We start from the raw sequence: 24,325 nt of genomic DNA, 5'->3' as shown, positions 1-24,325 counted from the left end.
CCAGGCCTCCCTTCTCTGCCATAGCTTCTGCTGCTGCTAAGCCGAGAGTACTCCTCTGCAGATGTTTGCTAATAGTGTGTTCACATCGTTTTTCTATTTTTAAAAATACATTTAACTCTGGAAGCCACAGGGGCTGCGATGTGGGTTTGGAGGGGCAAGGTACGGGCCTCGCTGGTGCCCGCTGTGACTGCTGCTGTGCCTGGGGGAAGCGGGGCTCTAGCTCCAACCGGATTCTCACTCCCACTCCCAGAGTCAGCCCCAGCCAGGTTTGTCTGGAAGGTCACCCTTTCCAGGATCAGGGAACTGGCTAGTTTTCTGAGAGGCCACAGGAAGGAGGTGGCTTCCAGAAGGGGTAAAGAGACGAGGGTTTGAGGTCCTCCCCAGAGCTTCCCTGGCCCTGAGATGCCAAGAGATATCAGAACACCTGATCTCCAGGACGCAGGCTCTGGAGCTCTTCAGACGGCAAGGCTCAGATGTGCAGAAATACAGCTTCTCAGGCAACCCCAACCCTCTGATGCAGTTATGGGATGGAGAAGACTGGTGGGCGTCCTCCTACAGCCCTGGCAAGGGGACAGAAAGAAAGGAAGAGAAGGAGACATGCTCTGGGCAGAGGGGCCAGAGAAGCAGAGCCTCATGGGTCCGCCGGAAGGCATTTGGGAAGCTGGATCTGATGTGATGATTGCAGGGGACAGACTGAATCCTGGAGAGGTGGGAGGGCTGTCACAATGCCATGTCCAAGGTCAGGACAGGGCCGGTGGTGGCTCTGGATACATCACCTGCTATGAAGCACTCCATTCATTCCGCCAGTATTTGCTGAGCATCTGCTACATGGACCAGGTGTTCTAGGTGTCAGGGATACTGCTGGGAACAAAAGCGATAAAGACCCTGCCCTCATGCCTTACATTCCAGGTAGGGAGACTGCCAGTGAGACCAGAAGCAGGAAAGTAAATGATATGATGTTACAGGGCAAAAAGTGACATGGAAAAAAGAGAGGGTGGGGAGGGGGAAGTGTGGGGTGAGGATTTTAAATCAGTTCTTCAAGAAGGTGACAACTGAGCAAAGACTAAAATCAGGTGAGGGACTGAGGCAGGCAGCCATCTGGAGGAAGGGTGTTCCCCAGGTAGAAGGAGTGGCTACACAAAGGTCCAGAGGTAGACGTGCACCCCGTGGTAGGAGCGTCCCACCACTGGGGTGGAATAAGCAAGGGAGAGCAGAAGGAAATAAGGGCAGAGAGACCATTTTTGTTCTTATGTGTCTTTTGTCTTTTCGATTACAGTATGATTTACAGACGATAAAATTCACTATTTTTAGCGTATAGCTCTCAAATTTTGACAAATGTATATAGTCACGGACTCACCATCACAAACAAAATATGGTGGTGGGTACATGACCCCCAGACAGCTCCGTCTCCCAGACACTCCCTCCCGTCCCTTTGTAGTGAACTCTCTCCAACTCCCAGTCCCTGGGAACCACTGACCTGCTCTCTGTCTGTAGTTTCACCTTTTTCAGAATGTCATAAAAGTGAAATGACACCACATGTAGCTTTTGGAGTCTGGTTTCCCTCCTGGAGCATCCCTGTTTTTGTGTTTATCAGTGATTCACCTCTTGTTGCTGAGTAGCATTACTGTGAATGTGACATGGTTTGTTTATGCATTCCCAGGGTGAAGGACATTTGGATTATTTCCATGTGGAGATATCATAAATAAAGCCAGTATAAATGTTTGTGTATATATTTTAGTCAGTAGTCATTTCACTTGAGCGAATGCCTAGGAGTGGGTAGCTGAGCCATTTGGTAAGTGTACATTCGACTTTATTAGCAAATACCAGGCTATCTTCCAAGAGGGCTGTGCCACTGTGCATTCCCACCAGCAATGTATGGAAGCTCAGAGCTATTCTGCAACCTCACCAGCACCTGGTATTTCCACTGTCTCTGATTTTAGCCATTTCAGTAGATGTGTAGTGATAGCCCACTGTGGTGTTAGTTGGTTTCCCTCGTGAGGAATGTTGAGTGCTTTTCAGGTGCTTCTTTGCCATCTGTCTGCCTCCTCTGACGCCTTGTCCATGTCTCCTGCCTGTGTTTCCTTAGGCCACTTGCGCTTTGCTTTGTTTTGTTTTGAGAGTTCTTTCTATATTCTGGAGATAGTCCTTTATCAGATATGTGATTTGCAAATACTGCCTCCAAGTCTGCAGCTTATCATTTTTTAAGGCATATCCCTTAATCTAAATAAAAGAGAGGGGGACCAGGTACAGTGGCTCATGCCTATAATCCCAGCACTTTGGGAGGTGGAAGCAGGAGGATCATTTGAGCCCAGGAGTTCAAGACCAGCCTGAGCAATATAGAGAGACCCTGCCTCTATAATAATAAAAAAAATAGGCAGACATGGTGGCATGCATCTGTAGTCCTAGCTACTTGGGAGGCTGAGGCAGGATCATCTCTTGAGCCCAGGAGTTTGAGGCTACAGTGAGTGAGCTATGATTGTGCCACTGTACTCCAGCCTAGGCAACAGATCAAGACTCTCTAGAAAACAAAAATAAAATAAAGAGAGAGGGGATCTCTAAAATAAAATGATATTTATTCAGGAATGGGCATTGCAATAGTAATACGTGTGCCATAGTAAACCACATGCCTATTTAAGGCTGGGGCAAGGGTAAGTTTTTAAAGGCAAAATTAAAATGATTGATTACTTAAGTTGTTCTGAAATAATAATTCTTGGCTACAAGGGTCAATAACAAGGCTGGGGTGAGTCCTAGGTTGGAAAGACAGTTTTCTGGGTAGATGACCTCACAGAAGTATTTGTGTGTGTGTGTAAGGTTGCAATTGGCCTTTGTGCAAGGTTGTGAGTTTTGCAGTGTCTTTTGTGATAGTTCTTGCAGTCAGGCATTTGTGCATGAGAACCATTCCTTTAAGGCTTCCTCCAGCCCCATTTATCAGAGTTTTAACACAGTGACTCCATTTTGATTCCAACATGTTTCACATATCTTTCAAAAAGCAGAAGTTTTTAATTTTTATGAAATCAAATTTATCATTTCTTCTTTTATATAGTGCTTTTGGTGTCACATCTAAGAAATCTTTGTCTAACCCAAGATCATAAAGATTTCCTCCTATATTTTCTTCTGAAAGTTTTAGAAGTTTAGGTCTTACTTTTGGGTCTATGATTTTTTGAGTAAATTTTTACATATGGTGTGAGGTACGGATTAGGGGTTATTTTTTGCGTGTGTCTATCCAATTATTGCAGCACCATCAGTTAATGCTTTTTTAATAGAGTTGCTCTTGCACCCTTATCAAAAATCAGTTGAAGCCAGGCACAGTGGCATGCATCTATAGTCCTAACTACTCAGGAGGCTGAGGCAGGAGAATTGCTTGAGCCCAGAAGTTCGAGACTGCAGTGAGCTATGACCACACCACTGTACTTCAGCCTGAGCAAAAGAGTGAGACCCTATCTCTAAACAAAACAAAACAAAAATAATCAATCGACCTTATATGTGTGGGCCTTTTCCTGGAATCCATGTTCTGTTGCACATATTTATATTTATGTGCTTTTATCAATATTACATTGCCTTGATTACTATAGCTTGACAATAAGTCTTGACATTGGTAATGGTCCTCCAATTTTGTTCTTCTACAAAATCATTTTGACTATCCCAGTTTCTTTACCTTTCCATATAAATTTTAGAAACAGCTTGTTGGTTACTACCAAAAGAATCCTTGCTGGGGTTTTTATTGAAATTGCATTGAATATTTAGATAAAGTTAGAGAAAATTAACATCTCAACAATATTGAGTCTTCCAATCCATGAACATGGTGTGTCTATTTATCTTCTTGATTTATTTCATCAATATTTTGTAGTTTACAGTATACAGACCTTGCAATTTTTGGTTAGGTTTGTGCCTAAATAACTCATGATTTTTGGTGCTAGTGTACATGGTACCTTTTTTATTTCAATTCCCAATTGTTCATTGCCAGTATACATAAATATGAATAATTTTTGTTTATTGACCTTACAATTTGCAAATTTGCTGAACTTATGTTTTAGTTCTAGTAGGCTTTTCTGTAGATTTGGAAATTTCAACTTATATAATAATGCCTTCTACAAATAAAAATAGTTTGTTTCTTCTTTCCCAGGCTGTATGACTTTTATTCCTTTTTGTTGACTTCTTACATTGATTAAGTCCACAGTCTAATGTTGAATGAGAGGGTAAGAGCAGACTTCTTGCCTCATTCCCAGTCATGTGGAAAAATATTCAGCCTTTCACCATAAAGTGTGATGTTAGCTGTAGGATTTTTATAGATACTTTTTATCAGGTTAAGGAATTTTTCTTAATTCCTATGTTTATTTTTGAATAGATGTTGGGTTTTACCAAATGTTTCTCTGCATCTATTGAGATCATTATATTTTCTTTCCTTAGTCAGTCAATCTAGTGAATTACATTGACTGATTTTTCAAATATTCAATTAGCCTTGTATTCCCAGGATAAGCCCCGCTAGGAGATGATGGATAAGCATTTCTGTATACTTTAAATTGTTTTGTTAAGAAAGTTTGTGTCTGTTCATGGAAGATATTAGGCTATAGTTTTCTTTATTTCCAATATCTTTATCTGGTTTTGGTGTCAGGTTTTGCCTCATGGAATGGTTGGGAAGTGTTCCCTCCTCTTCAATTTTCTGGAAGAGTTTGTAGTATTGGTATTATTTCTTCCTTAAACACTTGATAGAATTCAAGAGTGAAGCCAACTCAGCCTAAAATTTTCTTTGTGGGAAAGTTTTCAACTACGCATTCAATTTTCATAATATAGGGTTATTCTTGTTATTTAATTCTTGAGTAAGCTTTGGTATTTTATGACTCTAAGAAATGTGTCCATTTCATTATGTCACCAAATCTATTGGCATAAAATTATTCAGACTATCCCTTCATTATTCTTTTAATGTCTGTAGAACCTGTAATGACGTACCCACTCTTACTGATGTTAATAATCTGTGTTTTTACTTTTTTGCCCTAATAAATCCTGCTAGTGGTTTATCAATATTTTCATCTTTTCAAAAAAATAACCTACTGGTTTCATTGATTTTTTCTATTTTTTGTTATTTTCTGTTTCATTGATTTTTGCTCTTTTTTTCTTGAGTTTAATTAGCTGCTTTTTTCCTAATTTATTCAGTTATAATCTGATTTCAGACCTTCATTCTTTTCTAATACAGGTGTTTTAATGCTGCACCCCAGGGATTTTTATATGCTGTGTTTTCATTTTTGTTTTGTTCAAGATACCTTTTACTTTCATTACCTTTTATTTCTTCTTTACCTATGGATTATTTAAAAGTATGTTATTTAGTTTCCTTATACTTAGGTATTTTCCTCTATCTTTCTGTTATTGATTTCCAATTTAATTCCATGTGGTCAGAGATCATGCTTTGTTGGATCTGAATCCTTTCCAATTTGCTAAGACTTTTTATGGCACAGAATATAGTCTGCCTTGGTAAATGTGCCATGTGTATTTGAAAATAAAGTTTATTATTTTGTGGTTAGAGTTCTATAAATGTCAATTCAGTTATTTTGGTTAATAATTGTTTGAGCCTTTTATATTCTTACTGATTACCTGTTGATTTATCAATTATCAATAGATGGATGTTGAAATTTTCAACTAAGATTATTGACTTGTCTATTTTTCCTTCTAGCTCTAACTTCTTTGCTTTATGTGTTTTGAAGTTCTGTGACTAGATGCATGAACATTTAAGATTCTTATATCTCCTTGATTAATGAACTGATTCTCTTTATCCCTGTTATATTATTTACTCTAAAATATACTTTGTCTGATATTAATATAACCACACAGTTTTTTTATATCTGTGTTAGCATGATATATCGTTTTCTATCCTTTTACTTTTGATTGATTGGTATCTACTATATTTCAAGTGGATTTTGTATAGGCAGTGTACACTTGGATCTTGCTTTTTTATTCCATTTGACAATCTCTGCTATTTGATTGTGGTGATTTAATCATTTATATTTAATATGACTATTGATATGATTTGGTTTTAGTCTACCATCTTGCAATTTGTTTTCTCTTTGTCTCATCTCTTTTTATGCAATTTTTTCTCTTCTTCTGCCTTTATTTGCATTGAGTATTTTTTATGACTCCACCTTACCTCCTTTGTGGACTTGTTAGCCACACATATGTTGTCTTATGTTGTTTTATTATTTAGTCATTGCTTTTGGGTTTCTTTTTTTTTTTTTTTTTTTTTTTTTTGAGAAGGAGTTTTGCTGTCGCCCAGGCTGGAGTGCAGTGGCGCTATCTCGGCTCACTGCAGGCTCCGCCCCCCGGGGTTCACGCCATTCTCCTGCCTCAGCCTCCTGAGTAGCTGGGACTACAGGTGCCCGCCACCTTGCCCGGCTAATTTTTTGTATTTTTTAGTAGAGACGGGGTTTCACCGTGTTAGCCAGGATGGTCTCAATCTCCTGACCTTGTGATCCTTCTGCCTCGGCCTCCCAAAGTGCTGGGATTACAGGTGTGAGCCACCGCGCCCGGCCTGCTTTTGGGTTTCTAATATACATGTTAGCTTATCTCGGTCTACCTTCAAGTGAAATTATACCTTCAAGTAAAATTAAGAGTATAAGCACCTTCCAATATTTTGTTTTCATTTCCCCCTCCTGGCGTCTGTGCTATTATTGTTATATATTTTACTTCTATATTTGTTATAAACCCACAATGTCTTATTATTTTTACTTTAAATTTTAAACATAAACAAATTCTATTTACCTACATTTTCCCCATTTCCGGTGCTCGTTATTCTCTAGTGTAGTTTCCTATTTCCATCTGTTGTCATTTTCCTTCTGTCTGGAAGACTATCTCAAACATCTTTTGTAGTGCAGGACTCCTGGTGATAACTTCTTCTGGTTTTTGTGTACATGAAAAGTGTTTCTATATCACCTTCCGTTTTTAAAGATATTTTCTCTAGGTATGGAATTCCAGCTTGGCAGGTTGTTGTTTCGTTTTGTTTTTTTCTTTCAGGGTGCTAAATTGTTGCGCTACTGTCTCTCAGCTCGTACCGTTTTCAACAAGAACTGTGCTCTCATTTTTCATTCCTTTCATGTGTCTTTTTTCTACGGCTGTTTTTAAGATTTGCTGTTATCATTGGTTTGGGGCAATATTATTTCAATGTGTCTTCATGTAGTTTTCTTTGTATTTCTTTTGCTTGGAATTCATTGTTTCCCGGATCTGTGGATTCATAATTTTCATCAAATTTGTAAAATGTTCAGGTATTATTTCCTCAAATATGTTTTCTTTCCCCTTCCTTCTGTGGGGATGCAAATTCCACATACAAAATGCCATGTGATGCTGTCCCACAGCTCACTAATGCTCTGTTTTATTTTTTCCAGTCTTTTTTCTCTATATGTTTCATTTCTGGATAGTTTCTATTGCTGTGTCTCCAGGTTCACTCATCTTCGCTTCTACGTTGTCTAATCTGCTGCTAAACTAGTGTATTCATAGTATGAAATGTATTCTTCATCATTTTATATTTTCCATGTCTCTCCTTACCATGCTTATGTTTCACTCTACCATGTTGAACGTGAGAAATAGATCATTAACAGTAATGGCAAAAGCCGCAATTACTTTTGCACCAACTTTATAGTTATACTTGTTTTAATGTCCTTGTCTACTAATTATATCATTTCTGTGTTGGTTTCAATTAACTGATTTTTCTCCTCATTGTAGATCGTATTTTTTTGCTTCTTTCCATGCCTAGCAAATTTTGATTGGATGCTAGACATTGTGAATTTTGCCTTGTTGGGTACTGGATATTCCTGTACTTTTTAAATATTCTTCAGGTTTGTTCTTGAACACGATTAAATTTCTTGAAAAGTTTGGTGCCTTTGAGGCTTTGATTTTAAAGCTTTAGTAGAAAGAGCCAAAGCACTGTTGTTTAGAGCAGATTTTTCCCCCATTCCTGAGGTCATGCCACTAGCACTCTACCTAATGCCCTGTGAATTACCAGGTTTTCCACTCTTGCTGATGAGAAAAGGAACTCTTCCTAGCTCTGTGTGAGTTCCAAAGATTGTTCCCTCTACTCCTTTTGGAGCTTTGTGGTTCTTTCCCAAACGTACTGAGCTCAGATGAAGACAGAGAATGCAGGGGATCCCCTGCAAAGCCCCAGAACTCTCCCTCCTCCTTTTGCAGCTCTCTCCTGTGACTCTTCCCAGCAAACTCCAGCCACTTTGGCTCCCCCAGACTTTCACGTCCACTTCCTCCACTCAGAGAGACTACTGGGCTTTATCGGGCTCCCTCTCCCCACGCTGCAAACTGGAAACTTCCCAGGCAGCTGGCTGTGGCCATGATGGGCTCACCTTGCTGGTTTTCCATTTTCAGGGATCTTCGTACTGTGCCGCTGTTGTCTGATGTCTATAATCATGGTTTTATATATTTTTCCAATTTTTGAGTTGTTTAAGACAGGAGGGTGAAGCTGGTCCTTGTTACACCCTCGTGGATGGAAGCATCGGTGTCTTATGTCATTTTCAGGACTTTGGGTTTTACTCTGCGTGAAATGGGAGGCATATGGGTAGATTTTGAGTGGCATGATCTGACATGCATCCCTCCCATGGTGGGACAAATGAATGGGTAATATATTGAGAGATGAACTGTCTTCTAATGTACCACAGAATTCACTGATTTGACTTGCTGACTTTATCTCATTCATTGATGCATTCCAGGAGCCTAGAACATGTCCCACCCATAGTAGGCACCTGGGAAGTGGGTACCAACAGTGAACAAACGAATAAGGTCAGGAAGTGGGTGGAGCAGGAGTCTGTTCCTGCCCCAGGGGCTCACTGGCAGAAGTCGTGATGGGGGACCAGGCTTGGGCAGCATCCCCAAAAGGAAGGACGCAGTCTCTTTTGGCCTCTTGTGGCCATTAACACAGCCTGAGGTAGTGCTTTCCCCACATTTGCAAGAGAAGAGGAAGGAGAGGAGGAGAAGGCAGAGGCCAGCTTGAAGGAAGGAGAGGAGGAGAAGGCAGAGACCAGCTTGGAGGAAGGAGAGGAGGAGAAGGCAGAGACCAGCTTGGCAGAAGGAGAGGAGGAGAAGGCAGAGGCCAGCTTGGCGGAAGGAGAGGAGGAGAAGGCAGAGGCCAGCTTGGAGGAAGGAGAGGAGGAGAAGGCAGAGGAGCACCAGCTTGGAGGAAGGAGAGGAGGAGAAGGCAGAGACCAGCTTGGAGGAAGGAGAGGAGGCCTTCCTCGGAGGCCCCTGCATCCTCCCTTGCTCTGCTCTCACTGGTCCTGCAGCTCCCCAACTCCCCTCGGAGACTCCACCAGATGTCTGGGTGACCGGGGCAGTCTCACATGTGATCGGAATGAGATTGGCTCTCTCAAGTCAAGAGCCTGAGCTAGGGACACCATACCCTGGGCCCTGCCATGTCCCACCAGCCATGTCTGTCTCAAATCCAACCTCAGAACCTGACACTTGCTGGGAGGCCAGGCCCCACCAGGCCTACAGGTGATGCTGCCTACTCAACAGTGTCCCTGAGGCCTCGAGACCCCTGCCCTCCTCCCAGGGCCCAGCCGGCCCATTGAATGGAAGGACAAACACATGGAAGGATGTAGCTGAGTCTGACAGAAGCCAATGCTGCGCTCAGCACCCCCTATACTAACGCAGAAATACACATGCACTCAGATGCCGACACCCAGGGCCCCTCCTCCATTTCAGAATCTCCCTCACTGTCTCCACATCCACGAAGGACTCATCTTGCGTGAAGCTACCCCAGGACTCTGCCCGCAGGGACAGATGGTCACACCCCACCACCATCCTGCTTCACAAGTCGCAGAGCAGCCAGGCCACACTGATGCCACAGGAGCACGGGATGTTCATGGCGGAGGCCTACAGTGCAGGTGACTGCCAGCCCTGGGCTCAGACAGGCAGGGGCGGGTCGGCCCAGATGGGGTCAGGCTCCAGCAGATGCCACCATGTCCCTCCACCAAAAGCAGTCCTCAGAGTGACGGCCAGAGGGAGTCTCCACTCCAGGACCTTGAGGGTATCAAGTGGTGTGGACATAGTGAAGCTTTCAGCAGAGAACCCTGCACACCCGGCTTGGCCTCTTCATGCCTCCTGAGGCACCATCCAAAGCCCAAATAATGCCCCACCTCACCCTACACCTCACCCTCTGCTATCCTCCCACTCCGTTTCACATCTCGGAACCGCAGTCCAGGCCCGGCCCCTCCCTTATTCAAACACCATTGAATGCTGGATGACTGGATGGATGGTGAAAATCCTTCATGAATGGATGGGGGGAGGCAGGGATGAATTCATGAGTGGGTGGGTGGGTGAATAAATTTACGAATAGATGGATGTTGGGTGGATGGGCAGGTAGATGAATGGAAAGATAGATGAGCAGGTGGATTAGTAGATGGAAGGATGGACAGATGGAACGTGTGGGTGGATAGACAGATGGCTGGATGGACAGGTGGATGAGTGGATGATGGGCAGATGGGAATAATGAATGGTGAGTTAGGGCGTGCTCATGCACCTGCACTCCTGCTCCTTACCTATGTTGAACCCCAGAAAGTCCATCTGGACAGTCAAGAGGTCCTGGACTCCTCATACATCCATTCCCCAGTTCTCACTTTCAGAGCACTCCTTCCATCCCCAAACCCACCCTCCTGCCTGCCCAGCCTTGCTGCCACAATGTGAGCTACCCACAGCCTGCTCACACGTGCCTTCTTGCCAACCTTAGCCACCTGCTTCAAGATGCTGCAGGACATGAACAGTGCCGACCCCTTCCACTTGAAGTACATCATCAAGAAGATCAAGAACATGGCTCATGGCTCTCCCAAGATGGTGATGGAAACCATCCACGACTACTTTATAGACAACCCGGAGGTGGGGAGATCTTGGGCCACTGGGGCAGGCACAGGGGGCAGAGGGGGAGGGTGGGACCCCAAGGTGGGCTCAAACCCTAGATCCTGCCTAGAACAGCTACATGGCTTGGGGCAAGTCTTGATTTCCTCATATGTCAAATGGGCCAACTGGGGAGGGAGAAAAGTGGACCCGCGTGCATTGACCACCTTCGGAATGCGCTCATGAGGTGGCGATCCTGACCCTCACAGGTGGGGAAACTAAGGTGTAGGGAGGCCAAGGGATTTACCTGGAGTCATAGAACCATGAAGTGGCAGCGAGAAAAGGCTCCTCTCACACCCCTCCCCATCCACGCCCCTGCCCACATCTCCCACACGATCTGACCTGATCTGTCCCCAAGCCACCATTGCTCTGCCATCCACAGATCTCCAGCAGGCACAAGTTCCGGCTGTTCCAGGCCCTGGAGATGGTCATCAGGGCCAGTGACGTCCTGGAGGAGACCTGGGAGAAAACCTTCACACGGCTGGCCCTGGAGAACATGACCAAGGCCACGGTGGGCCTCCCCTCCCACAGCAAGTGGGGCCAACCCCCCACGGGTTCTGGGAATGCCAGCGGCTGCCCCAGGGACCCAAGTGATGCTGGGCGTGCCCAGCCTTGTGGCTTACCAAGCAATTTCCATCCAGTGACTCGCGTTCTTACCCCCAGCCCCTTCAGCGGGACCCTCGCACTTTTCCATCTCACTTTCCCATTTCAGGAAGGTGAGGCTCAAGAGAGCACTGCTTGTCTAAAGCCAAGGGGCTCGTAAGTTGGGGGCCCTCTCCTCAAAGGAGAGGTCTCTCCCTGAAGCAGGCTATGGTTCCCCTCTGCACTGCCTTCCTCACCATTGCATGGCAGCTGCCTGCAGCCCAGCCTCTGGAAGGCCTGCTGCGAGTCTAATCCAGTCTGCAGGCTGTAACTCTGCCCTTGGCCTCCACCTTCTGGATTCCTGCTTGATGGAGACTTGGGGGTCTGGACCTGAACTGCCCCACCCACCCCTGCAGCTTGCAGTCCAAAAGCCGGCCCTAGCCGCCAACAGTCTCCACCCCAAGAGCTTAGGAGCAGGTGGCTTAGACTGACTAGGCCAGGACGGCCCCAGGGGACACCTCAATACGCACACACACTGGGGCGCCCCACAAAGCAGGAGTAGACACCATTTACCCTCTGTGTGGTGCCAAGTCTTAATTCATGTGATTGTGCAGGAGGCAAAGGCCACCGAAAGGTCTTTAACACTCAAAGCTCCCCCCAAAGCGAGAGGCACAGTGAGAGGCACAGCACACCCCACAGGGCCACACAGGCCAGTCCCACGCAGGGGTCAGGAAGCAGACAGAGGGACCATCTGAACATGCCTTCAGGGCCACGGTGGTGGGAAGTAACGAAGCAGAAACATCCCCTAGGAGCTACGGGGACACAGGCAGGCCAGGGGCATTGTAATGGGACTTCCATGCTCCCCAAAAGATAAAAGCAGCTTCAGCTGCTCACCTGGCCCTATGATTCAACAAACTCAAGGAGAGGTTATTTGGAATAACAGACATCAAACAGCCAGCACAGGGCCTACAAGCATGGTCAACACACCCTCCACACAGGGGTTTGTGGCCCCATTTACGGATGGAGAGGCTGGAGCCCAGAGCCTTAGGGACTGGCCTGCAATCACAGCCCAGCCGGTGGGTGGCAGGTGGGACATGCCCCTGTGCTCCCCCAGAGAAGTGAATGAGGCCACCCTGGGTGCGAGAGACAGCAAAACGGGAAGCAAGGGCCCTGTCCACCTATTTCTTTTTTCCACCTCATTCCTTTTTCTTTTGGAATCCTATGCACGTGTTTGTCACACTCACCACTGCGAAGTCTGTCAGGCGTCTCTGCAGTTTAGAGATTGATGATCCGAGGGAGGTGGGGGAGGTGAGGGCTTCCGGACGCTCTCAGGGGTGTGGTCTGGCCTCAGCCTCCCTGAGGGTGGACGAGACCCTCCTGGGGCTTCATGAGGAGGGGCCCCTGCACGGAGTCTGGCATGAACGAGACCAGGACTGGTCTACATTTTCTGCTTCTGAACACACCACAGCCCCGCTCCAGCCCCCAGAGTAAGTGGACACTTGTGTGGGTCCTACTCGCCGCCTGGGACACAGAGGGGCATCAGGCACTCTGTCACCTAGGTCAGGACCAGCCGAGTACGGACAAGCTTCCAGCACAGCATAGAGCTTGGCGTCAGCGGGGACTGGCCTGGGCCCGCACTCCTGTTGCCCTGCTCTGGTGGGGGACTGTGTTTCCTACACCCTAAGTCTCCCCTTTCCCAATTTACTTTCTTAAACCGGAGACAGACTTCGGCTTCTTGGAGGTGCTTCCTGGGGAAGGGCTTTAGGGAAGTAAGGTTTTGAGCCTGTGCATTTCCAGAAATCTCTGGATTCGATTTCACACTGGACTGTGGGTTGGCAACCGCTGTCCATTGTCCTCTGGCCCTCGTGGCTGTTGAGGATCCAGAGCCACTCTGAACCGTGATCCTTCACATGCGACCTGATGTCTGCTGGGGGGCTCAGGCTCGTGGAGTCTTTGCCCTGCCCATTCCGCAGGAGTGGAACTCACCCTGGGTCCAGCGTTAGCCACCAAGCTTTGTGGTCACGTATCCTTTCCATCTGGCTACCTGAGCCCTTGGTTCCACCGTAGAGTGACCAGGTGAGCCCACTGCTGCCACCCTCACCCAGCTATGTCAGCAACTCTCCATCTTCCCTTCTACGCTCTGAGGAGTCCCAGGGAGACGCTCACCCAGGGGCCCTGCCTAGAGGTCAGGGTCCCATCCCATGGCAGTCATGCCAAGCCCGGCCTGGGAAGTGAGTATTCCTGGAGCTTACGGGCCTGGCAACCCCTGGGTAGAGACACTCATCTGTCCCCTCCAGAGACCGAGCCCCCAGAGTCTTGCTGGGGTGGGAAAGGACCAGCTCCCTTCACGTGTGCAGAGTGTGGGAGGTACATCTAGGGACTCAACTACTTCTAAAACCACGTCACCTTTAGTTTCAGCCCCCTCCACTGCCACTCCAGTTCCAGAGGTTGGGAGACAAGAGACCCCCCACCTTCAAACAGTGGGGGACGGTGCCGTGTGGGTGAGCTGGCCGCTCGGCCTGTGCTCCGCTAGCCTACACATGGTCTCCAGGCCCCTTGCCTACCTGCTTCCCGCTTCCACTGTGCGGTTGCTATTGTCCTTTTTAAAAAATCTCCTAAATGTAGTGTGAGCTGAAGTAGGTTTTTTGAAAGAGCAAAATCAGATTCAATCACCATCTTCACAAGAAGCCCCCATAACCATACTTTCCATAAGTTATAAATGATATATCTATTTCATGCGATGATTCAAGCTGCATGGCAGGGCTCAGACACCCCCACTTTCAGACGCCCCCAAGTGCAGGCAGGCCCTCCTGTTCACCTGCCTCAGAGCCACAGAAGCTGCCTTATGGCTCCCATGAAGACAGAGAAAAGAGTAGAATTCAAAATTGCAGCAAGATCTAAAGGGATACCCCCAGGCTTGTTGAGAAAGGTCCCAGGTGTGACCACACAGAGCCAGGCTCCGGGACCCATGTGGTTCCTTCCTGCTGAAGATGCCCCCTCCACTGGACAGTGGGGGCTTGGCCAGGGTCAGGGAGGCCAGGGACCCAGTCAGCGGGGCTGTGCCCTTGAGCAGCTGACACCCTGGCTCTCCTGGACAGGAACATCGCCTCTGGTTCTGAATTCATGGTGAAAGATGTGACATTGTCCTGAGCCGCCAGGAGCTCAGGAGGAGAGGGGATGTGGGCTGGAGGTTTCAGGATGAGTGCGCTGAACCCAGGCCTTGGAGCAGGCTCTAAGTGGGAGTGCAGGTGCAGGCAGGCACACAGCGTGAGCAAGGGCTCAGAGGTAGGGGAGGAAGAGGAGGAGGTGTTCCGGCAATGGACGCAGAGCAGGAAGGCCTCAGGCTCCCTCAGCCTCAGTTTTCTACCAAAAGAAACATGGGCTGTGGCCGCCGTCCTGCCCCTCAAACCAGCCCTGGCATGTGAAGACGCGAGGTCTCGTAACACGCCGCTCGTACTCTACCTCCCGCCCTGCCTGCTCCCACCCCACCCCAGGAGCTGGAAGACATATACCAGGACGCAGCCAGCAACGTGCTGGTGGCCATCTGCAGGCACTCGTGGCGGGCGGTGGTGCAGTATCTGGAGACGGAGCTGCTGACGGGCGTCTTCCCACACCGCAGCCTCCTCTACGTGATGGGCGTCCTGTCCTCCAGCGGTATGCCGGGCTCCAGTTTGCGGACAGGGCGGGGTGGGTCATGGAGGGTGATCCAAGAGGTGGCTCTGAGGGTCCACACGGGCAGGGTACAGGGGCTGCACGTCACTTGTGCACCATGAGGTAGCTTCGTGCCCGGCAGCAACAGGCTGCTGCCCCGAGGACCCCCATTGCCCACCACCCCTCAGAGGGCCCAGACCGTGCTCAGGACCTCCCTGGAAAGAGTGACACCAGGCCCAGCCGTGGCAGCCCCTCTGATGGCTCACCCACTCCTGCTGTCAGTATTGCAACAGCTGGACCTGGGTGGAGCCAGGATGACAGAGGAGGTCCCAGGAGGTGGCCCAGGACAGGTGTGAGGCTGGCACATGGCAGGGCAACTCCACCACCAGCTGCTGCATCTGTCTCCTCCCTTGGTCACACAAGGCAGGTGGGCACTCCTCCCCTGGAAGAAGAGATGGAGCTCAGAGAGGCAGCATGGCCGGCCAGGGCCACTCCCAGCCTGTCACAGCCGGCAGTGACTGGGCCCTGGGTCCACCATAGCTGCTGCCTCCAAGCTGCGGGAAGGGCCGGCCTGGACAGTGGGGCCTCTGAGGACCCCAGAGGAAGGATGTTCGGGGATCTGCTGACACAAAATAGTGAACACTTACTGAGCACCTACCTAGTGCCAGGCCCCCAGTCACACAGAGGCGAGGGCCAGCCTTCATTCATTCACTCATTCACTCACAAGCATATGCTGCTGCACTTCCCACTGGGAGATGCAGGACTGCCTTGAGGGCAGCTAGGGGAGCCCAGAGAGGAGAGGGACCAGCTGTCCTGGGGCCATCAAGGAGGGCTTCCTGGAGAAGGCAGCCAGTATAGGCCACATCTACAGGGATGCATAGGAAGGTGAGGAAGGACACTCCCTCTGCCAAGGGCCTTGAGGAAGAGTTGGTCGGCAGCCACAGTGAGGGACGGGGTTGGGGTGTGGCAGAGCCTGTGACCTGTAGGGAGGCCCAGGCCCAGCAGGGGTGTTTGGACCCTAAGACCTGGGGTGAAGCAGGACCTGCTCGGCTTGGCCTTGCACCCCCCACCCCAGGATTAGCAGGCTGGGTGGAGATCCCTCTGCACCTGGGGGTACTGCTGAGGCTGCCAGATCCCTCCCCAAAGCAGCCTCTCCCTCTGGGGTAGGTCCCAAAGTTCCCGAAAAGCTCTCCAGTCTCACAATGCCTCCCTCCCAAAGGCTTATTTTCCCACTCTTGAGGAGCCATGCTTGGTAGCGCCCCTCCATTCACCATGAGTGAGCCCGAGGCCCAGAGAGGGAGCCCAGCCCACCTGAGGCCACACAGTAAGAGCAGCTGGGCCGCAAGCCCACCCCAGCTCTCTGAACCCAGAGCCAAGCCCGGCTCACGTCCCTCCAGCTCCCACGCTCCACAGAGCTAGGGCAGACAGAGGCTAGCAGCATTAGCCTGGGCCAGCGCTAAAGGCTGGAGGAGACGGGTGTTAGACAGGGCCCTGTGACCCATCCCTCCTCCCACAGAGGAGCTCTTCAGCCAGGAAGACAAGGCCTGCTGGGAAGAGCAACTGATCCAGGTAGGGAAAGAGCCCAGCTCCCAGCCACCAGGCCTTCCGTGGGGGCAACAGGGGAGAGGCAGCAGGATGGGTGCCTGGGAGGAGGGGTAGGGGGAAGGAGGGAGGAGGAAGGGAAGGCAGACAGAGAGAGAAGGGGAGGGGAGGGAGGAAGAGAAGGTAGTGGGGAGACAGGGAGGATGGGAGGAAGGGGATATGTCAGGGAGGAAGGAGGGAGGAATGAGAGGGAGGGGGAACAGGAAGAGGAGGCAAGAAGAGGGGATTGAGGGGGAGGGAGGAATATGGGGGAACAAGAGGGAGCAGGGAGGGAAGGAGGGATGGAGGCCCCTACTCTGCAGATGAGCACACAAGTCTGGAAAAGAGAGGGGACTGCAGTCACAGGGCCAGTCACTTCGGCACTGGGATTGGGGAGGGGACCACAGTCACAGGGCCGGTCACTGAGGCGGTGGGATTCAAACCTCGGTCTCCGCATGCCTGGCACAGAGCACATACCCAATGCACTCGGCCAGTGCTGTTGCCCTGGAAAGCAGGAAGCAGGTTGGGGTGAACAGAGGGAGCCCCAGCCAAGAAACAGAGTCCATGCAGGCCCATCCCTGAACACACACCCGAGTGAGTGAGGGGCTGACATGGCTGAGGGAAGGGACACGAGACCCCTGCCCCCTGGATCCAAGTCCATATTCAACCAATCACCACTCTGTGACCTGGGGGGACCCACTTCACCCCTCGGTCCCTTAGTTTCCTCATCTGTCAAATGGGAATCCAAGCACTTCACTCAAATGGTGGGTATGACGAGTATACGAGGTAATCCATGGAAAGTGTCAGGCACCGTGCCAGTGACGCAGGAAGCCCTCGCTAATGTCATTATTGTCCTATGGTAAGAGCTGTAGTGGTAGTGACAGGAGCAGCAGTGGTGGCAGCAGGAGAATACTTGGAATGGAATGGCATCCAGCAGAAATAGCATCAGCAGCAACACAAGCAATTAATAGAACAAGAAGACAAAAAGTTACCGAGGATAGAGAAAACTTGAACAATACATTAACCAAATTCATCTAATAAAGTGCAAACAAAATATTCGCCAGGGGGTGTGGGGAGAAATGGGGATGGTTAATGGGTACAAAAAATAGGAAGAATGAATAAGATCAGGGTGACTATAGTCCATTATTTAATTGTAGATTTAAAAATAACTGAAAGAGGCTGGGTGTGGTGGCTCACCCCTGTAATCCCAGCACTTTGGGATGCCAAGACGAGCAGATCACTTGAGGTCAGGAGTTCGAGACCAGCCTGGCCAATATGGCGAAACCCCATCTCTACTAAAAATACAAAATTAGCCCAGCGTCGTGGCACCCTCCTGTAATCCCAGCTACTCGGGAGGCTGATATGGGAGAATCGCTTGAAACCAGGAAGCAGATGCTGCAGGGAGCCGAGACCATGCCACTGCACTCCAGCCTGGGCAATAGAGCAAGACTCCATCTCAAAATAAAATAAAATAAAATAACTAAAAGACGGCCAGGCACAGTGGCTCATGCCTGTAATCCCAGCACTTTGGGAGACTGAGGCCGGTGGATCTCCTGAGGTCAGGAGTTCAAGGCCAGCCTGCCCAACATGACGAAAACCCATCTCTGCTAAAAAATACAAAAATTAGCTGGGCATGGTGGCATGCACCTGTAGTCCCAGCTACTTGAGAAGCTGAGGCAGAGAACTGCTTGAACCCTGGAGGTGGAGGTTGCCATGAGCCGAGATTGTGCCATTGCACTCCAGCCTGGGCAAAAGAGTGAGACCCCGTCATAAAAAATAATAGTAAAATAAAGTAAAAGAGTATAATTGGATTGTTTGTAACACAAAGGATAAACGCCTGAGGTGACAGATACCTTATTTACCCTGATGTGATTATTGCACATTGTACGCCTGTAGCAAAATATCCCATATACCCCATAAATTTATATACATACTATATACCCACAAAAATTAAAAATATTACATTTTTTTAAAAATTCGCCAAGATAGACCATATGCCGGGCCATATATCAAGTTTCAACAAATTTATAACAGCTGATATCAAACAGAGTACATTCTCTGATCAAAATACAAATTAGAGTCCAATATAAAATACATCTGGAGAAACTTCAAATCCTTGGAAATTAAACAACACATTTCTAAATAACCCATCAGTCAAAAAAGAAATCACAAGGAAAATTAGAAAATATTTTGAACTGAATGATAATGAAACGTAACATATGAAAATCGGGATGCGATAAAAAGCAATACTTAGAAGGAAATTTATATTTTAATGCCTATATTAGGAAAGAAATAAGGTATAAAATCAATTATCTAAGCCTCTATTATAAGAAGCTAGCCAAAAAATGAGCAGAAAATAAACTTAGAGTAAGGAGAAGGAAGGAATAACAAAAACTAGAGCAGAAATCAAAGAAACAAAAAGAGATAAACAGAGAATGACTAGAACCAAAAGATCAATACACTGAGCCAGATGCCATGGCTTATGCCTGTAATGCCAGCTACTCTGGAGGCTGAGGCAGATGGACTGCTTGAGGCCAGGAGTTCAAGACCAACCTGAGCAACGTAGTAAGAACCTGTCGCGGCCAGGTGCGGTGGCTCACGCTTATAATCCCAGCACTTGGGGAGGCCGAGGTGGGCGGATCACGAGGTCAGGAGATCGAGACCACGGTGAAACCCCGTTTCTACTAAAAATACAAAAAATTAGCCAGGCGTGGTGGCGGGTGACTGTAGTCCCAGCTACTCGGAGAGGCTGAGGCAGGAGAATGCCGTGAACCCGGGAGGCGGAGCTTGCAGTGAGCCGAGATTGCGCCACTGCACTCCAGCCTGGGCGACAGAGCGAGACTCCGTCTCAAAAAAAAAAAAAAAAAAGAACCTGTCGCTAAAAAAACTTACATTAGGGTTGAATATGAGATTTAAGAAAAAAAAAAAAACACTTCTAAAAATTAGCCAGGCATAGTAGCTTATACCTGTAGTCCAGCTACTCATGAGGCTAAAGGCAGAAGGATCACTTGAGCCCAGGAGTTCGAGGCTGCAGTGAGCTAGGATCACACCACTGCACTCCAGCCTGGGCAACAGAGCAAGGCCAATCTCTGTTTAAAAAATGATAAATAAATAAGTAAATTGATAAACCCCCTCACTAGACTGATCAAAAAGAGAGAAGACACAAAATACCAATTTCAGAAAGGAATAAGGAACACTACACATCCTTCAGACATTAAAAATTATAATGAAATATTCAATAAATTAGATAATTTAGATTGAATAGACAAATTCTCTAAAAAACACGTTACCAAACTGACATAAGAAGAAACAAAAAATGAATAGTCCTATATCTATTAAATAAATTGAAATCATAATTTAAAACATTCTCACTAAGAAAACTTCAAGCCCACACACTTCACTGTAAATTCTATCAAAAAGTTAAAAAAGGAATCCTCCTGCCATCACAGCCATCCTGGCTTCGGGGGTGCCAGTCTCCAGGCCCCCAGGAGGAGAACTCCTAGGGCTACTAAATCCTCGCTGGAGGCAGTGGTTTCTTATGCAGGAGGACGTGGCGGAGGGCCTGACTTTGGGAGCCGGGGGCCGGTCGGCCTCTAAGGTCCGCAGAGGGACCGTGATGGGCGGGAATGGGGACGACTGGGCTCCTCCACTGGTGGGGGCGCCGGCCCGCCGTGGGGCGTGGGCCGCCTGTGGTCCTTGTGGATTCCAGATGTCCGGTGTCTATTGGTAATCTGTGAAAATGGTTCGTTATTCACTTGACCCGGAGAACCCCATGAAATCATGCAAATGAAGAGGTTCCAATCTTCGTGTTCACTTTAAGAACACTCGTGAAACTGCTCAGGCCATCAAGGGTATGCATATATGAAAAGCCACAAAGTATCTGAAAGATGTCACTTTACAGAAACAGTGCGTACCATTCCGACATTACAATGGTGGAGTTGGCAGGTGTGCGCAGGCCAAGCAGTGGGGCTGGACACAAGATCGGTGGCCCAAAAAGAGTGCTGAATTTTTGCTGCACATGCTTAAAAACGCCGAGAGTAATGCTGAACTTAAGGGTTTAGATGTAGATTCTCTGGTCATTGAGCATATCCAAGTGAACAAAGCACCTAAGATGCGCCGCAGGACCTACAGAGCTCATGGTCGGATTAACCCATACATGAGCTCTCCCTGCCACATTGAGATGCTCCTTATGGAAAAGGAACAGATTGTTCCTAAACCAGAAGAGGAGGTTGCCCAGAAGAAAAAGATATCCCAGAAGAAACTGAAGAAACAAAAACTTATGGCACGGGAGTAAATTCAGCATTAAAATATATGTAATTAAAAGGAAAAAAAAGTTAAAAAAAAGAAATAGTACTAATTCTATACAAATGTTTTCAAGAAAATAGAGGAGGAAGGAATAACTTCCTAAATCATTTTATGAGGGCTACACAACCCAAAGACATTACAAAAAGAGAAAGAAAACTAAAGACCAATATATTTTATGAAAATAGATTCAAAAATAGTTTTGTGATTTTTTTGGGTTTTTTTGAGACAGAGTCTCGCTCTGTTGCTGGAGGCACATGCCAGGCTGCAGTGGCACAATCTCGGCTCACTGCAACCTCCACCTCCCGGGTTCAAGCGATTCTCCTGCCTCGGCCTCCCAAGTAGCTGGGACTACAGGCACATGCCACCACGCCCAGCTAATTTTTGTATTTTTTTCTTTTAAAGTAGAGATGGGGTTTCACCATGTTGGCTAGGATGGTCTCAATCTCTTGACCTCATGATCTGCTCGCCTCAGCCTCCCAAAGTGCTGGGATTACAGGCATGAGCCACCACACCTGCCTGAAAATAGACTCAAAAATCTTAACAAAATATTAACAAATTGAATAAAAGGATAACACACTATGATCAAGGAGGTTTTATCCCAGGGACACAAGGTCAATTTAACATTTGAAAAGCAGTAAGTGCAATTCAACACATTAACAGAATAAAGTAGAAAAAGTTTGGTCATATTTATAAAAAATCATGTGGAAAAAGCATCTGACAGAATTCAATACCTGTCCATGATAAAAGCTCTCAACAAACTAGGAGTAGAAGGAAACTGCCTCAATGTGACAATGGACATCTAAAGCTACAGTTAACACAATTAATGATCAAAGACCGAACCCTTTCCCACTAAGATCAGGAATAAAGCAAAGGTGTCCTTTCTCTCCACTTCCACTCAACATTACACTGAAGTTGCTAGCCAATGCAATAAGGTAAGAAAAAGGAGAAGGGAAAAAAGACATAGAGATTGCAATTGAAAAAGTAAAACTATCTCTTTTGTAGACAATGTGACTATATACATAGAAAATCTTACAGAATCATATTTAAAATTCTAGAACTAATAATTACTAATACTTGGATGTAGCAAGATCTCAGGATACAAGATCGATATACAAAAATCAATTGAACTTCTATATACTGGTGACAAATAATTAGAAAATAAATTTTTTCTTAAAAAATGACATTTTCAGCAGCATTAAAGATATAAAAGACTCAAAGATAAATGCAACAAAATATATGCAATATTGTTACAAAGCATTGCAAACAGAAATTAAAACAACCCTTAAAAAATGGAGACATATGGTGCTTGTGGACAAAATGATTCAATAATGGTAAGATGTCAATTCTCCCACAATTGATTTGTAGATTGAATGCAATGCCAATCAATCTCAGAAAACTGTATTGCAGGATTAAGTATAAGCTATAGAATAAATTTTTATAAAGAAATTTTAAAGAACCTAGAATAGCCAAAACAATTATGAAAAAGAAAAAAGTTGCAAGGAATCTGCTACTTGATTTCAAGACTTACTATAGGGCTACAGCAAACAAGACATGAGGCATTGGCATAGGTTAAATAGATAAATCCACTGAACAGAATAGAAAATCCAATATCAAACCACACGTAAACAGTTGATTGATTTTTTAAAAAAAAAAGATATCAAAGCAGTTCAATGGGGAAAGTCTTATAAACTATTTCATATATGTAAGAAAAAAAGTGAACGTTAGTGCCTAGTTCAAACCATTTGCAAATATTAATTAGAGATGGAGCCAAAGCCTAAACTATAAAAGGTAAAACTCAAAAGTGTCTAGAAGAAAACATGGGAGAAAATCTTGCCAGCCTTAGGGTAGCTAGATATTTCTCAGGGCTCAGAAAGTAATCATCATAAAGATAAAAAAAAAAAAGATGTTAGATTTCATCAAAATTAAAACGTTTCATCAACTGATAACGCTAAGAAAATAAAAGGCAAGCCACAGACATGGAGAAAATATTCACAAACTGGAAAAGAGGCTATATCCAGAATAAATAAACAACTTGTATAACTCAGTAAGCAAAAGACAAAGAGGTCAATTTTTTAAACGAGCAAAACATCCACAACGCACCTCAGGAAGGAAGACATCTCGATGCCCAATAAGCAAGTGAAAAAACGATCAGCGTCGTTAGTCCTCGGGGAAGGCTCAGTTAAAACCACAAGGAGCCACCTCCACGTCTCCGCTGAGGACACGCAGGTGAAACAAGGACCACAACAGACATTGGCAAGGACGTGGAGCCAGCAGAACGTTGAGGGTGGGATGGGAAAATGGCACAACCTCTTTGGAAAACTGACATTTTCTTCTGAAGTTAACGTATGACTCAGCGATCCCACTTTTCGGTATTTTACTCAAGACATGTGAAAACATCCATACACAAAATTACTTCTACAAAAATGGTCATAGCAGCCTTATTCATTCTAGCCTCAAACTGTAAACAACCCAGACGGGCAGAATACTGCACATCCCCCTGAAAAGATCTAAAGTCAATCATCTAAGTGTCCATCTCAGGAAACTAGAGAAGGATCAAGTTAAACCTGAACCAGGCAAAGGAGATGAAATAACAAAAGTTAAAATAGAAAAAGAGGAATGACCTTGCGGCACATGCAACGACATAGATGAATCTCAAAAACATGCTGAGTGAAAAATTCCAGACACAGAAGATCACAGACTGCCTGCTTCCAATTACATGCAATTCTAGAAAAGGCCAAACTCATCGGCAGGGAAATCAGAACAGTTTTGTAGTGATGGAGCTTAACCAGGAAGGGGCATGAGAGAGCTTTTTGGGGTGGTGGCAAATGTTCTATATCCTGAGAGGATGTGAATTACGTGGGCTGGATTCATGAGCTCTACAGTAAAGATCTGTGCACTTCATTGTGTGTTAAAATACCTCAATTTTTTAAATACTTAAAACTTTAAAAATCTGGGGAAGAGATGTGCTTCAAAATTCAGAATATTTTTAGATTTTTTAAAAAGTAATATGATATACACGCTGTATATTCCAAGAACATCCTTAGCAGGATCTGGGCAGATGTAGAATGAAATAGATGGGCATCCCTGCTACAGAAGCAAATAGTCACACCAGGTCCCACAAATTGCATCATATCAGTGCGGCTCAGTGTCTACTATCCAGTCAGAAGGAAATAGTCACACCAGGTCCCACAAATCGCATCATGTCAGTGCGGCTCAGTGTCTGCTATCCAATGAGATTGCTGCAAAGCTATGGGGGAAAAAATGTTTAATTTTCTGAGCTTGGGAATTTGAATTTTAGACAAGAAACTGTGGCATTGTTATATGCAGCAGT

The 24,325-nt window shown here is 46.5% G+C and overlaps 1 protein-coding gene and 1 pseudogene across 9 annotated transcripts in view; both read left to right on the top strand.

The window, feature by feature from the left end:
- LOC116813629 (maestro heat-like repeat family member 5) overlaps nucleotides 1-24,325 on the top strand; it is a 71,738-nt gene that overhangs the window by 889 nt on the left and 46,524 nt on the right. For 7 of the 9 annotated variants that reach the window (XM_058444153.1, XM_058444155.1, XM_058444148.1 and 4 more), the window contains exons 2-6: nucleotides 9,688-9,869; nucleotides 10,712-10,857; nucleotides 11,258-11,386; nucleotides 14,952-15,111; nucleotides 16,625-16,677. In XM_058444153.1, coding sequence (XP_058300136.1) covers nucleotides 9,688-9,869; nucleotides 10,712-10,857; nucleotides 11,258-11,386; nucleotides 14,952-15,111; nucleotides 16,625-16,677 — 670 coding nt within the window. The remainder of the gene's footprint in view (nucleotides 1-9,687; nucleotides 9,870-10,711; nucleotides 10,858-11,257; nucleotides 11,387-14,951; nucleotides 15,112-16,624; nucleotides 16,678-24,325) is intronic. The other 2 variants (XM_058444152.1, XM_058444154.1) reach the window with 2 other exon arrangements.
- LOC116813630 (large ribosomal subunit protein uL22-like) lies at nucleotides 20,126-20,996 on the top strand (annotated as a pseudogene).

The sequence above is a fragment of the Hylobates moloch genome, unplaced genomic scaffold (assembly GCF_009828535.3).
Source record: "Hylobates moloch isolate HMO894 unplaced genomic scaffold, HMol_V3 SCAFFOLD_9, whole genome shotgun sequence".
NCBI lineage: Eukaryota > Metazoa > Chordata > Mammalia > Primates > Hylobatidae > Hylobates > Hylobates moloch.
This window is presented reverse-complemented; position numbering and strand designations above follow the sequence as displayed.